Raw genomic sequence first — 16074 nt, 5'->3', positions numbered from 1 at the left:
AAAGTCTCATATTAAAAAGTCAGAACAACTGGACTCAAGAAAAGTAGCTGAGTGCTATTCCATCAATTTCCATTTTTAGGAGCTATAATAAGATATAAATACAAGTAAGACATTATTATTAGTTCTTATGTATGATTAGTTTATAATTATCTCTCTTGTGTGGTCTGTAATATTCTTTATGGCTAAATTAGGTTTTATTTTGTTTCCTGCTTTTTAAAATGTACAGAATTCTTCTTATAAATTCTTTTTTATAAATTGCATTCATTGACTTTATTATCTGCCTACACCAAGGAAATCCATGTGTTTAATATATTTACTCAAGGTTTAGCCCATAGTGCATGGTTATTTATTCCAAATATCTGGATGGTAAACTGAGCTACTCCTTCAGGATAAAGTATAATTGAGTGGCCAAAACCATGATGCATCTGAAGGGAGAACCACGCATTTGAGCTTCCCAATCAGGTGCAATAGGAAAGCTGTTGACTACTGGATAATCATTGTTAGCAAAGACAGTCAGTCCTAAGCTATTGCTTCTGCCAGTCATTGCCATAAATATAGCAAGAACACCACTCCCTTCACAATCAGCTTCATCTGGCCTCTTATGGACAATTGTTACTTGAAGATCACATGAAATTTCATAGTTTCCATAAGCCTTCTTAATTTTTTCACAATAACCAACTTTAAGAGTTGAGCTCATCAATACTATAATTTTCTATGGACTTTCCACTTTTTGAAGCAACTCCACTCTTCCTGCAATCTATTCAAAGTCTTTCTTCACCATCGAGAGGCTTTCAGGTATCCCTTCCTCAAGATCCCAGTATGATTGTCTGTCTTTCTATTGGCTTTGCTTTCCAGATAGCCGGAGCCACCAACACTCATTATTAATAAAGTCAACAAGAACAATTTCTTTTATAAGTACATCTGCACCAAAGTCAATCTTTGTGTCAACCTGAGGTAACCAGGATTTTACCAGTTTTTCAAAAAACAACACTGGGCAGGATAGCACATTGCTAGCTGGCATTTATTACAGCACCTATTATTTGCCAGACCCTTTACAAATTTCTCTTTTTTGATTCTTGCAACAACCCTGAGAGATAGATGTTATTATTACCCCCATTTTACAGTGAATGAAACTGAAACAAGTAGGCAAGGGTCACACAGCTATTAAGTGTTTGAGGTCAAATTTGCATAAAGATTTTCCTAACTCCAGGTCCAGTGCTCTATCCTCAGTCTGACATGTGTTTGTAGTTTCTGCTGCTAGTGAGGCTGAGGTTGTCGGATTTTTTTGAGCTAGGGATTTTGAGCTCCAGTAGGCTAAGCCAATTACCTGTCTATACTAAGTTGGACACTAATATTAGTGAGCTCTGGAGAGAGAGGTACAACCATGCTGAAAAGGCCAGAAATCAAGCAGATCAATGTTTCTGTGATGTTCAGTTGTGGGATCTGGGCCTTGAGCGGTCACTGCACTTCCAGCCTGGGCAAAATATGATAGGGAGGGAAGGGAAGAGGGGAAGGAGGGAAGAGGGGGAGAGGGAAATGGAGGGAGGGACAAAAAGAAAAAAAATAGTCTGTATGAAATGATTCATGACATCCACTTCCAGCTGACCAGACTAAGTCCTATGAAACACTATTTTGAAACAACAATCTGCTCTTCCAACCTCTATGGATCATTACTGGCATCATCCTTAATAACAATAAAATAATTCCACTTTAGTTTGGTTGAACTTGTATCCTTTTTACACCAGCATTTCTTTTAGGAAAAAAAAAAACAGTTGCAATTCTTCTCCATAACCATTCCACAGGAATCATTTCACATGGAGAATGCAAGGAAAGCCATCATGCCACATGCTTTTGGTGAAAGAAGTTTTGACATTGACTTCCTGTAACAACTCAAAAATACATCTGGTAATTTCATTCAGGATTGTAGCCTTCCCTTTCAAGTGTTTTTTTTTTTTCTTCAAGGCTGCCAGGTGGTATGGTGGATAGGCTATCAGCCCTGGAGTCAGGAGGACCTGAGTTCAAATCCAGCCTCAGACACTTGACACTAGCCATGTGACCCTGCACAAGTCACTTCACCCTAGTTGTTTAAAAAGTGGGTTTTTTTATTTCTAGTTACATTGCCCAATAAAATCTTATATTTAGGTTGCAAGAGGATTTTCTCAAGACTATTCAACAACTCATAGACTTTGTTTACTTTACCCTTGTAGCATTTCTTACCCATCTGCAGTACTTCTAGTGTTTGCCATTTCCCTGGCAGTGCCCTGGGCATCTAATGGGAGGACAGCAGAAACCTTATTATTCAGAGACATATCAGCAACATTGACAATATCAGTTTACATAATGAGACTAATATGGTCACATATTGGTTCATTTATAATCATTCTACTATTCTATCATTTGTACAATTGATATAATTATTTTTTTACTTGCAATTGAACTTTAATATTTGTCTTAAAATATTATAGTTTAACACGTACCTTTTGACATTGAAAAGGTTTAAGTGTGCAATTCTATCTTCACATACAAAGGAATACATGATACAATTATTTTGAGAAATATTTTTAATGTATTACCCATGTCTAAATCCAGCAATGAGATAAGAGCAGCCTGATAGATTCAGGGAGTGGGAGAATATCTGTCAGAGCCATTTGATAAGGTTTGGTATTTCAACTGAGCTACAAGTTTTCTTGATAATTCGTGAATATGTAACCCTTCTGGTAAGCAATTTGGACTTCTTCAAATAAAGTAGCTAAAATAACTATAAATTTTGACCTAGAGATTCTACTAGTAGGCACATACTCCCAGGAGGTCACTGACAAAAAAGAAAGTGTCCAAATACTCAAAAATATTTAGTACTTTTGTGGTACAAAGAACTGGAAACAAAGTGTATGCTCATTGATTAAGAAGTGGTTAAACAATCTTTGATGCATAAATTACTGTGCTGTATGAAACAATAAGAATGGTGAACACAGAGACGCAAAGAAATATTTAAATGAACTATATTTACATGAGCAAATGCAAAGTAAAGTAAGCAGAGCCAGAAAACATATATTATTTACAACCACTACAACAATGTAAATTGTTGTTGTTCATCCTTCATTTTTGAAGAGGACCAAGGACATCAAAGGTTGAAGTCTTGATTCTTTGACTCATGGGTGATTGGATTTAAATGTGGTAGAGTTATGCAAAGTTATCAGCCTCAATCTCTTCTACCAGAGTTATGCCACTTTTTGTGGCAGGACAGAAGTCAAAACAACTGGTGATGGCCTAGGATGAAGTGGATGCCCTTGGTGTCTTTGATGTTTGACCAAGCTCTAAGTGATCCATAGTGCCTGCTTCAGCTGCCTTCATGGCTTTTGGAACAAATTTTCCTCGTCCTCCCATTCCTAGGCAGGGGAAGGAGGAAGTCTCCATGTGCTTGGGGTCGATTTCCTTCTAACTCACTAGGATTTGAAGCCTGTCAGTTACCTTCAACCTAGTTTAGCCCATCTGTTGAGATGGTTTTACCCAGTGTGGCTGCAGTGCATGCTACAGCTTCTGTATCCTCAAAGCAGTATCCTAGGAAAAACCTGATATTATCATCCCCATTTTATAGATGAGGAAACTGAGGGAGAGAGTTTAAGTGATGTGCCCAGAGTCACACAGCTAATAGATGCCTGATGCTACTTTGGAATTCAGGATGTCCTGACTCCAAGGACAATGCTCTATCCACTCCACCACCTATTTGCACTTAGCAGGACTGGACTAGGATTCAGGATGTCTGGGTTTGAACCTCAGCCCCAGCACTAGCTATGCAATTTTGGGAAAGTCACTTTTGGTTTCTCCATCTCTATAATGGGAATTCATCAGTCAAGAAACATTTATTAAGTGCCTTACTGTGCATTAGGCACTTTGCCAGATGCTAAAGACACAAGAAAAGGCATAGGACAGTCCTTGCCCTCAAGGAGCTCACAATCTAATGGGGGAAGACAACATTTAAAAAGAAGCTGAAGATGGGGGAAGAGAGAAACCATGACCTTGTAGCCAGGTGGTAAATGAGGAAATGTCTGCCTTGGACCTCCTCCTTAAAGAGAGGATCTGGGACGATCTCTGTGATGCCCACGCTCTACCTTGTCCAATCAGAGGGAGGGGAGGCTCCAAGAAGCAGGGGATAGATGCTGAAGTAATGTGAGTTTTAGAGCTGATTTGATCTTACAGGAAGATAAGTTCCCAGTGGTAAAGTTTAAGTGAGCAAACAGGTAGAAAGTGGAATATTAATACTTGTACTAGGGTATATGGGGTATGCAAGGACTAGCACCTCTGGTGAGGGTTTGCCAAGCCTTTTCAGCACTGCTCATCCACCTTTGGTGTCTACCTGGTACTCAACAATGTATATGGAAAACAAAACAACCATAAAACCATCAAAAAAAGGAATGGTGGGAAATTATAAAGAATAAACTGGGTACCAAAGAGAATAAAAAGATATTCCACCCTACTTCTTTGCAGAGGTTGGGGTGGAAGTCCCTAATTGTAGAGGATGACATATAATCTTTTTTTTTTTTTGGTGAGGCAATTGCAGTTGAGATTAAGTGACTTGCCCAGAGTCACACAGCTAGTTAGTGTTATGTATCTGAGGTCACATTTGAACTCAGGTCCTCCTGACTCCAGGGTCAGTACTCTATCCACTGTGCCACCTAACTGCTCCTACCTTTTTTTTTCTTAAAGAAAATTTATTCATTGTGTTCAGCTTTTCTTTTTTCTTCCTCATTTGCCCCCTCTCTCTTTAAAACATTCTTTGTTATATGGGATGACTCTGTGTGTGTGTGTGTGTGTGTGTGTGAAATCTAAGTGATGTAAAAACAAAAGATATAAAAAATCTACTTTAAAAACACATATCTGCTATTCCTCATTAAATCAATATTCATTTACATAATAAGACTAGTATAGTCATATATGGATTCATTTATAATCCTTCTACCATTTCTACAGTTGATATGATTATTTTGAAAAATATTTTAATATATTAACCATGTCTAAAATAATGGATATTTTAAGTCTTAAATTTAGAGCTCCAAAGGATCATTGAGGCCATCTGATCCAACGCCTTCATTTTCCAGGTGAAAAAACAGGTTAAATTATTTGCCCAAGGTCACACATGTAGTTAACTAAAAGAGCCAGGATTCCACTCCAGTTCCTCTGAATCCAGTGCTCCTCTCACTGTCCAACATTTCTTTATGTTCATACTTCATATGTCCATAGAGCACTAGAAATTTGGCTTTATAAGCTATGCCACTGACCAGGAAACATCTATGGAAACTTGGGAAAGTCATGTGACTTCCCTGGACTTTATTTTCTCATCTGTGAAATGAGAGGATTGTACTAGATCATCTCTGATATCCCTTCCAGTCTAACTATATTAATCAATCAAAGTTTAATTCAATAAAAGTTTCTTAAGCACCTGTTGTAAGGTGGAATGCATTATGCTAGGCATTGGGGATGCAAACACACACACACACACAAAGAAAGTCACTGCCCACAAGAAACTTACAAAACGTTTATTAAGTACTACTTGTGTGCTGAAGACTACGTTCGACCAAATGGTTGGTACAAAATTAAGATAATATAGAGTCTCTGCCCTCAAGTTTCAAGAGATAGCTTTTTCTTTAACATACATAATATTAAATTTTATGAAAAAAATCTCTAACAATTTGCTACTGAAATAATAATATATTGCCAGAAAAACAAAGAAACAAAACAAAACAAAATGGGACCCGGGGGTTCAAATTCAGAATTATGCATTTTGCTCTCTTCTGCAAAGAATTATTTCTACTGACGATATTCCAACAATTACCAGGAGATGGCACTGTGGATTTTAAATCCTGAATGAAGTGAAAGCTGAGCAGTTCATCTCAGGGTTTCTTTTTCTTAACTCACAAGCATTTGAAAAGTTGCAAAAACCTTTCAGTTCAAAGCCTTTACCTTTGCAAAGATGCCTGAGGAGAGTAGTCGGTCAAGGATAATAATTCTCTACAAAACAATAAAAATATGCAAAAACGGGCGGCCGAGTAGGTTTGTTTCGCCTAAGTACAAAATAATAATAATAATAAAACAAATGAAAACCTTACGAGAAAAAGTTGCCCAGGTAAAAGTCGGAACTAAGAAGATAGGGACAAGAGGAAAGGAGAAGAGAAAGGAGGGGCGAGGACAGGGAAAGAAATGAGGGAAGGAGAGGAAAGTTTGTCTTCGACAAGGCCATTTTCATCTTTCGCTTTCCTGGTTGCATTATTCCATCCACTTATCTAACTTTGCCCAGCCTAAAGTACCCCTTTTCCTTCTTTCTCACTACTTTTGTAAGTGAAAGACCAGATCACTGGGGGAAGTTGTGTCCTGGCTTGCACGCGTCACTCATTGCAAAAGCTGAGCTTTAAAAAGCATAAGTGGGGATGAATGCATCCTCCCAATGTCACATTCCACACCACTGAATTCTTTATCACAATATCCTTGATGGCCAGCCCCGTTTGTAAAAATTACATAAACATATACATACAAATATACATACACGCATGCATACATACATAAGAACTTCCTGATTTTGTTGAGAGTGAAGTTCTTTACTTCTGAGACACCTGGAATTCCGAAAGTGTTGTTTAACGTCTCCCCTCTCCCACTAAATAGGAGGATATTGAATTGCCTGAGATTTTCCGGCTTCCCAACCTTTATCACCCCAACCCCTCAGAAAGGGAACTGCTTCGGTAACTGCCTAATAAGCTAGTGGCAATATTGTTTTAATCATTTCAAAGCACCAAGCTTTTCGAGATCCGGTGATGGGGCTGACAAGATATGGGTAAGTAAATGACTTTGTGAACAACTGATCCAGGGAGTTAATCCGCATCTATTTCTTGCTTCCTGTAAAGGTGCCTTGGAAGTGATGACCTCGTCATCTTGAACGGTATGGACTATGTATGGCCCTCCTTCCCATGCACCTCAATTTATCACTCCCCTAGCCGGGTTCAATGACTGAACTGACCCCCCAGCAGTCCCCCTAGCGGGTCCCTAAGTGCATCTGCTGTGTTGGCTGCACTGGGTTCGTCCCGTTGGTAGACATGCATCAAATACTGACTGCAGGTAAAAGTTCTTCTCAGCCTGGCGCAGGTAAAAATGGCGCGTCCCATGGACCAAACATAGTGTTGAGTATTTCTCTCCCCCTTCCCCCAACACCTCCTTAGGCTATATACACTAAATTACACTGTTACAAACCCGACATTTGGCAGTGACTGCTTTGCTGGGGACTGCACAGGTTCTCAAACACGGTTTGTTCCAAATCCACTCTTCCTGTAGTCATAGAATGGTCTCTATGTGCTGAGACACCGCCCAGAGCTACTGTAAATCACAAAGGTCCCAAAGCGCACTGGTACACGTGCTTCTCCAAAACCTGTCTAAACCCAAAATTGAACTACTTTTGCTGAACTTTGCAATTGACCTCGAGGGTTGTTTTTTTTTTAAAAGAAAAAGTCCTGTAAAACTTCCCATCCTTGCCCCTCCCCCAAGAGAAAAACAAGCAAACAAACAAGCAAACAAACAAGCAAACAAACTCTGGTGCCCTTTGTATTCTAAGTTGTAATTCTGGACTCCTAGAGCCTTTTTTCTTCGGTTAGCAGCAGGCTGTCTATAGGTGCTGTGCCAATGACAGGGCTACCAATCAAGAAAAGACCCTTGTTTGACTTTACAAACACGGGCTGAACTAGGGCTTTCATTTTATTTTTTTACTTTCAATGTCTGGAACTGTATGTGGTACCCCCCCAAAAAAAATCTCCCCTTCGCCCCCTCCAACCATAGAGTTTTAAAGCCCAATCTAAATAGGAGCTCGGTCAGACGTCTAATGCTCTAATTTCAATGATGTGCTGATTGCTGAATATTCCAACATCATTTCGGAGTTGTAGGTGTCATTCCTCCTTCTGCAGTGAAACTGTCTTAATCTTCATAAAATACGCTTGGGCGTCAGAAAAATTCAGTCTAAACGCAGAATGGGGGGATTCTGCCTGCTAGCAAATCAAGTATGTTAAGCCACCACAATTTTATGTTAAGAGGAAATCTGTTCCTTGCTCTTTTAAAAAGACATTGTCAATAACCTTTCAGCCAATCACCACTGGCAGGTAACAGAGTTTGTGGCTGTATCTCAGCAGGGAAAGAAGAAAATTTCTCTCCCATCTCCTGTTCATTTTTAAAGGTAAGCGATGGTTCAGTGTACTATTCTGGTTTCTGATAAAACCAAGCTTCATTCATCGATCAACTTGCAACCTTCTCAAAGCTACAGAGACCAACTTTCACCATCCTGAATCAGGAAATGGAGCTTCCTTTGATACCCAGTCTTGTGCATTTCGAACTTGTGACTTAACATGTGAACTTCCAAAAAGTCTGTCCACATTTCGCCAGTAGAAGAAAGTTTGAGAATGTTTTGTTTGTTCGCTACCGTCTTGTATCTCCGGTGTTTGACATAGTTGGGTGGGTTCAGTGTCTTTCCTTCTCCCCTCCACCCTTCCCTATCCAGGCTGCTTGTTACCCAAATAATGAAAGAGATGACTCCTAGATGGTGACATAGGGCTGTGTTACAATTAAACCAGGTAACGAGACACTGGGCAGATGTGTTTTCATTGCACTGTAAGATAAATGCAGTGTTAAATGCCTGACAACTTCCCAGAAGCAATCAGCAAAAGTTTATGAGTGCATAAACCTCAAAGACCATTCCCCGGGTGTTTTTATAAGCCCCGCATTTAAAGCTTCTATAAATTCTTCTGCCGGCTTCCAAAGCAAAGTTACTCAAGACTATTAAACACCCATCTTCTCCAGGGAACCTGAAGAGAGTTAGTCACTAGCTTTCTGGTTTGAGAAATGGGAGAGGATTTACCCTTCCCCTTTAGAAAGTTAAATTTGAAAACGCATGAAAGTTTGCACATCAAAGAAATAATGAATGATTAGGGAGACTCCACGGTGTTTGGGGGAGGTGAGCCTGGGATGAGATGGGAGGAGGATAAGAATAAGGAGAAAGAATATTTTGTCGAGTATATTCTGAACATTCAAATGACTACCCAGTATCATGGTATAAATGATGGCCCTGCTGGGGGAGTGGTGACCCTGGGTTTATTTAAGATCAATACTACTGATGACATTCAGCGCCCACCTTATATTACAGGTCTATTACACCTGTCCTTTGCACATTGTCATTCCTGTCCCTCGGGAGTATTTGTCATCCATTACCATCAGTTCCTGAAATATCCATTCTTCACCCCCAAAGTCTCCAGTAAGGCAGGTAGATGAAGCGAATGTACTACGCAAAAAGTTCCGACCCCAAAAGAAATTCAGGGGAAATGAAGTCGTAGAGCCAGGTGAAAGAAAGATCTCTTGGGATCAGTCTCTTTGCGTCGGTAGAAGACAAATTGTGCCGTTATCAACTCCCTCACTTCCTTCCCCCCCCCCGCTTCCACATCTACCTCTCGACCCCAGCTCAAAACCACGAAATTCCAATGATTTTCCCGTCATCCTTAAGTGGTCCGATGATTTTTACAAGTTGATATTAAGCAGACACAACTTACCTTGGCTTATAGAGAATCCTTGTTTATGATCCCAGTGAAAAAATAGGCTATTCATTGGGAAACAATTACACTACCATGTCTTTGGATTAATAAAGAGGTTAACAGATGCAAGGAGTGGGGGTGGGGGGTGCGAGAAGGGGGAGACACTGTGGCCTCTATGTAAATGTGCAGTTTGCTTTTCAACCAGGACACGTGCGCAAGCCAAATCTTTCCTGCACTCTAGAGTGGGTTCCCAGTTAGGGAAGGCTCGAGCAGCCTGCTCTTTTTTAAATGTTTCTGTTCTAGGAAAATCAAAAGACATGTAAGTAATGGAAGGCTACGTGGGACCATGGTCCCTATTAGATGGAATCTCGGCAATTGCTTGAAAAAAAAGATGCTTAGGTCTCTTTCCATTTTTTTTCAGGTGAAAATGCAAGGGTTTCGGTTGTAGCCATAGCCCTTTCTTTATGAAATGAGGCGCCCAACTGTTCTGATATTACCATTCAAAAACAGGTTCTGTGGCGAACCTCATTTGTGAATCTATTACAGAGATTAATAGATTATTTCTCCTTTTTCAACTAATTCTCAGTGGGGAAATTTAACCATATGGTAAGGAGAGAATTAGAATTTCATCACATTAGAGCAAAATGTAATGAAAAGAGTCCAACACCTGGGGCCAACTCTGAAAGACACAATTAAAAGGATTTTAATGAAACCAGAGAAACCAAAAATTTCATAGCCTTCAGTTATTCTGCACATAAGAATGATTTACTGGAGGTGTTGGGAAATATTGTTTTTACTTGTGTCATAAGAATGAAAACCTGCCACGAAATGCCATGTGCTTTCCAGTGATTAACATCCAAAGGGGAGGGTGGCTTATGCTGTTGTGCCATTAGAGGACCCTGCCACTGGTTTTCACATCCTCCCCCTTTGCAAACCAAGCCCTCTAAGAAAAACTGAGATAAAACACTAAGAATCCACAATAATGGATTACGTGGTGGTGTGGACACTATCTCTCTGGATAAATAAACAGAGCAGGCTCTTTGGATTTGGTGGGGCTTAGGGGTGTTGACCTCTGACAAAATTGACTTTGTAGGAAGTGGAGAAAAAGAAGTGGCTTTAAAAGTCTGATGTTCAGCAAAGTTTGAGAAATCAGCTTCTTTCTGTTAGAGGGCGTGTGCTTCATGATCATTACCTCTTTTAATGGTTATATAGACATGGCTGCAAAAAGCAGAAAGAAACTGAAAAAGATGCAAACTCCTTTAAAATCACATTGGTCCTTTGGTCTGCATTGATTTTGCAGTGGGGCAAGAAATGGAGAAGGGAGCGGAGGAACGGCTCTAGTTAGTTGTGGGAGTGGGGAAGGGGGGTGAAGTGTTTTCCCATTTCACTACGTCTCCTGGAACCATAAGGGGGAATTTCGGGTACATCAACCTCTCCCTTCATCAGTTCATTCCACCTGCCTTTGGTTCCCACCCCTTTGCCCCTCCTCACGAGTTCCTTCTCCAAATGCAGATAAGAGTTATCATGTAAACAGGGGTGGAGTGTAATTCTGGATTGGAAGGGTAACTTAGCAGAAGTCTGATGAGCACTAGGGAGAGATAGGGAGTGGGGGTGGGGAAAGCGTGTGTGTGGTGGGGGGAGGCGGTGTTCTGAGTGGGGCTCTCTGGCTTCGGTGGTGCAGATCTGCAATTTGCTGAAGGAGGCAAAGAACATCCTTAGATCTAAGTAGGGCTTTTAGTGTGCTCATTGATGAGTGAAAGTCGCCACACATGTCAAGCTAAAGGCAGTTGTTGGGTTACTAACAGGACACAACGCCTTGCAAACATATGCGTTAAGCTGTGTATACAGATGGCAGGGAGAATAATGGAGCAGGCGCCTTTTATAAAGCTCTAGCTGCTGCCCGTCTTCAGACCTGGGGAATGAAACTATTCAGACTCAGGGCCAGATAGCGCCTGGGATTGTTTGTTACCGTTTTAATCCTATTAATTAAAACGTTAACCTGATTGGGTAGAAAGCTCTGTCCCAACAGGCAAGTCTTCTTCATAATAACCTACTCAGAGATAATGATGTAAAAGACTCCCCCGTCTGTGGCAGCGGCTGGTTGATGGGTCCGGAAATCTCTTGGAGGTGAATCCAAGCAAGATAAACGGTGGCAAGAAGAGCTGGTTTGGCTCACAGCATCAGCAGCGGCGGCGACTCCGGCTCCGACTCCGGGTCCCTCCCTCTCACCCTCACCATGCCCGGCCGCGGTACATGTTGAGCTCCAGCCTCCAGCACCATCGGCTGAAGAAAAAGAAAAAGAAGAGGAGAAGGAGGAGGAGGAGGAGGCGAGCGCTGGGGAAGGCGGAAAAAGAGAAAGAAAGAAGGGGAGAGGGCTCTCGGGAGCGCCGGGACTAACGCCCGCACAGCCCACAGACCCCGGCTGGGCGGCATCAGCAGTGCCTGCTGCTGCTGCTGCAGCGGCTGCTGACTCCGTAGCAGGAGGCGGCGGTCGCGCGGAGGGTCGAGGCTAAAGGACCCGCGGCGGGGACCCAGGCTGCTCGCTGGGGGCCGGACTATGGAGCGCAGTCTGCACCTCAACGTAGCGGCTGTGGCCGAAGAAGACCTTTTCCTGCACAAGAGTCTGAGCGCCGCCTCGGCCAAGCGTCTGGAGTCGGCATTCCGCTCCACGCCCCCGGGGATGGACCTGTCTCTAGCGCCGCCGCAGCAGCAGCAGCAACCGCCGCCTCCGCCACCGTCGCCGCTGCCACCGCCCCGGGACCGCCAGGCGTCGTCCTCCTCGTCGCCCCTGGGTTGCTTCGAACCTGCCGACCCGGAGGGGGAGGGTTGTTGCTGCCGCCGCCCGGCGGAGGAGGAGGAGGAGGTGGAGGAGGAGGAGGAGGAGGAGGAGGTGGAGGAGGAGGTGGAGGAGGAGGAAGTGGCGGTGGAGGAGGAGGAGGAGGTGGAGGAGGCGGTGGCAGCGGTGGAGGAGGAGGAGGGGTGGGGGTCCCCGGGCTGTTGGTGGGCTCCACTGGAGTCGGGGGGGACCCCAGCTTGAACAGCCTGCCCGCCGGAGCAGCCCTGTGCCTCAAGTACGGCGAAAGCACCAGCCGCAGCTCGGTAGCTGAGAGCAGCGGCGGCGAACAGAGCCCCGACGACGATAGCGACGGACGCTGCGAGCTGGTGCTTCGCGGCGGGGGGAGCGAGCCCCGGGCCTCCCCCGGAGGAGGGGGAGTGGGGGGTCCCGGAGGCGCCAAAGCAGCTGAGGGCTGCTCCAATAATCACCACCACGGCGGTGGTGGCGGCCCCCCGGGGGGCCCGGGAGGCGGCGGGGGCAGCAGCAGCAAGAAATCCAAAGAACAGAAGGCGCTGCGGCTCAACATTAACGCCCGCGAGCGGCGGCGAATGCACGACCTGAACGACGCGCTGGACGAGCTGCGGGCGGTGATCCCGTACGCGCACAGCCCCTCGGTGAGGAAGCTCTCCAAGATCGCCACGCTGCTGCTGGCCAAGAACTACATCCTTATGCAGGCACAGGCCCTTGAAGAGATGAGGAGGCTTGTTGCCTACCTCAACCAGGGCCAGGCCATCTCGGCTGCCTCGCTGCCCAGCTCGGCCGCGGCGGCCGCGGCTGCTGCCGCTGCGCTTCACCCAGCCCTAGGTGCCTACGAGCAAGCGGCGGGCTATCCATTCAGCGCCGGGCTTCCCCCGGCCGGCTCCTGTCCCGAGAAGTGCGCCCTTTTCAACAGCGTCTCTTCCAGCCTCTGCAAACAGTGCACGGAGAAGCCTTAAACACAAAACATACACACAAAACCTACCCAAACGCTAGAGGAAGAAGATCTTATTGCCCCCCTCCCCTTTTCTTCTTTATTTTGTCCCCAAATAGTTGCAAAACATTGAATCAACACAGCAAAAGAGTGAACCAACATGAAAAATCAGAGAGACAAACAGGACTTTGGCCGTAACTTCTGCGGATTCTCCGTGGATTTTTTTGAGGGGGAGGGGGCTACGATGGGAGGTAGGGCAATTGTGGGATGGGATATGCAGAATTCATGAGGAAGAGGAGGGTGGCTTTATTTTTCATTGAAAAAGCGGTGACTTTTATGCCAATTAAGTAATAAGTCGCCTTTTATGGAAGAGGGGGTGGGAGTTGAGAAATAGTGTCTCAGATATTAAACAGGGGAGAGATTTATTTAAAGCAAAACACTAATCCTACTAATAATTATGAATTTGGTTAGGACTGAGGGGTTTATGGGTCGGGGTTGGGTGGGGCGGCAGACCGGATATTCATTCAGACAAATCAGAAAGGGCACTTGAAAATAATTTTTGATTCTGAGCCAGGAGAAAAACTTGAAAAGTAGACTTATTTAAGTGAAAAAAAAAGACTTAAACGTTACTATGAAAGACTTGTATTTTTTATTGTCGCTGAACTCTAATCCTGTGAAAATGCAAAGTTTTAGGGAGAGTGACTTTAAGAGACTCGTGTGGCTGAAAGTATTTTGCATTTTTAAATGTTTATGTGCACCTTGTTACTTTCCACTTTGCAATGATGTATAACAATACATGATATTTATTTGTTATTCTTCAAGGACCCCTCTACACCAACAGTATTTATCATGTGTTAAGGTCACGGGTCTCATGTGCAGATTTTTTTTTATGCCTCTAAAATTCTGTTTTATGGATTAACTTATACTGTGTGCCAAGTGTTTAAAAGGTTTATTTGCCAACAACGTATAAACAGAAATATTGATGTATCATAGCTGCTTAGGTTTATGAAAGGTCATCTGGATTTTTTTTCAGTTGCATCATCCCTGTATTTAAATTGAGCTTTAATAAATTGCTTCAGTCCAAAAATTACAGGAAAGGTGTATTCTTAATTGCTGAATGAATTGATCACTTTTTGAAAGGGGATTCTTCTTTGCATTCCAAAAGGGAAATAGCGATTTACTTTTACAAGGCATCACAGCAATAGATCCTATAAGTAAAAACATTGCCAAGAAGATATTTTTTCAGGCTGTGCTGTGCATTTTAGAAGGTCTAATTTAATTCCTCTTAATATGTATAAAACTTATTTTAACTGTGGAAGATTATTTAAGTTCAAAGACGTTTGGTTTGCCTAAGGTGTGGATTTTTTGTTATTTTTCTAAAAAATAATAAAATAATAATAAAATAAAATTAAGGAAGAGCAAGAAAAAGCTATTTATCCAAAGTGAGCTTTCAGTTTTAGTTTGCATGGCTGGGTACCTGCCTCTCTGCCACTTGAAAATCAAGAAAATCTCTTTTTAAAAAATGAACGTTCCTTTCCATTCCTTACAGATAATGCAAACTCAGTCTGTCTGGAAGATGGTAAACTAGGAGTCATGATGGCTCTGTTGGCAGGTCGTGGTTGTGTAAAGAGTGATATATATTAAATAGGTCAATCAGAATATGACAGCTATGTATGATCATTTGTATGTGTATCTGTGTCAGAAAGAATCTTTATTAAAATATTTTGAACAAACATTTTTATTATGCTGTGCTTTGTGGAAGGAGAAATCACATCTCTCTTTTTCCCTGGTAGTTAGCCTGAAAATGACCACCATCAGTGGCCTCCCCCAACAACAACAACAAAAAAAGCAGTTTCAGTGAATGTGAAACTGAAGTTTCGGCAGGGAAACATTAATAGTATTAAGATCATTCACCTGTTTAATCAGTACTGGCCTGAATTACTGGAGAAGAGCTAAATGGGGTTAATAATGAGACACGGAAAAAGCCCCTGGGCTCTGGACTAAGAGGACCTGGGGAGAGACTACCCTAACCACTTGGGATGGAGATTTCAAACATTAGATGCTTGTAGGGAGCGAAGAACTCCCAAGCTGTTAGTTTCTCATTTTCTCCTACAACTGCCAGAGTTAAACTTTCTTTGAGGATTTTTTGCTCAGTTTAGATCTCCAGCTGAGTAAGAATCAAGGGCTGGGAGGATTAAGTCTCTTAGAGGTTGAGTAGCTTATTGTCACTCATCTTTTTTTCATGCCAAGAGAATCCGTCAGGTTAAATTATAAATGTAAATGAACATAACTGATGGTGTACATGGAGAATATCGAGCTGACTAGTGGTGACATGTCGGGAGCTTTTGTAGCCGGTACAGGAGGCTGGGGGTGGGGGTGGGGGGGTCGGGAAAGGAAAAGCTTGTCTGGCCACCCATCTGTTCCTCAGTGGTGATCACAAATATAGAGGACTTTCTTTTTATGGTAGTGGTCGTGACAGTGATGGTGATGATGATGGTGGTGGTGATGATGTTACTGTGTTTCATCTGGACTCAATATGCTAAGTTTATTGGGTCTGTTTAGCCTCATCTCTTAATGATATCCCTAAATACCATCAAATGTAATAGGGGTGTAGGGGAGGAGAGTGCAATATTTTCTGCTCCACTTGCTATCAAAAAAAGATTAATCAGAACCTGTAACTTTTCAGGAAGCATAACTGTAAAGGGCCACGGAGCTGTGGGAAGGGAGCCCAGACAGGGTGGGCAGAGCAGCCCCCAGGCGCAAGGAGACCCGTCTCT

General features: G+C 42.9%; 1 protein-coding gene and 1 pseudogene across 1 annotated transcript; one reads left to right on the top strand and one right to left on the bottom strand.

The window, feature by feature from the left end:
* Window positions 1-248: 248 nt before the first annotated feature.
* LOC144456561 (bifunctional phosphoribosylaminoimidazole carboxylase/phosphoribosylaminoimidazole succinocarboxamide synthetase-like) lies at window positions 249-11984 on the bottom strand (annotated as a pseudogene).
* BHLHE22 (basic helix-loop-helix family member e22) lies at window positions 11196-15032 on the top strand. The gene is given in 2 exon segments (XM_078153389.1): window positions 11196-12370; window positions 12373-15032. Coding segments are annotated over 2 exon segments (1212 nt in total). The 5' UTR covers window positions 11196-12108; the 3' UTR covers window positions 13323-15032.
* Window positions 15033-16074: the final 1042 nt, after the last annotated feature.

The sequence above is a fragment of the Phascolarctos cinereus genome, unplaced genomic scaffold (assembly GCF_003287225.1).
Source record: "Phascolarctos cinereus isolate Bilbo 61053 unplaced genomic scaffold, phaCin_HiC Scaffold_4;HRSCAF=312, whole genome shotgun sequence".
Classification (NCBI taxonomy): Eukaryota; Metazoa; Chordata; class Mammalia; order Diprotodontia; family Phascolarctidae; genus Phascolarctos; species Phascolarctos cinereus.
Note: the sequence above shows the minus strand (reverse complement) of the source record. Positions and strands in the feature narration are given on the sequence as shown.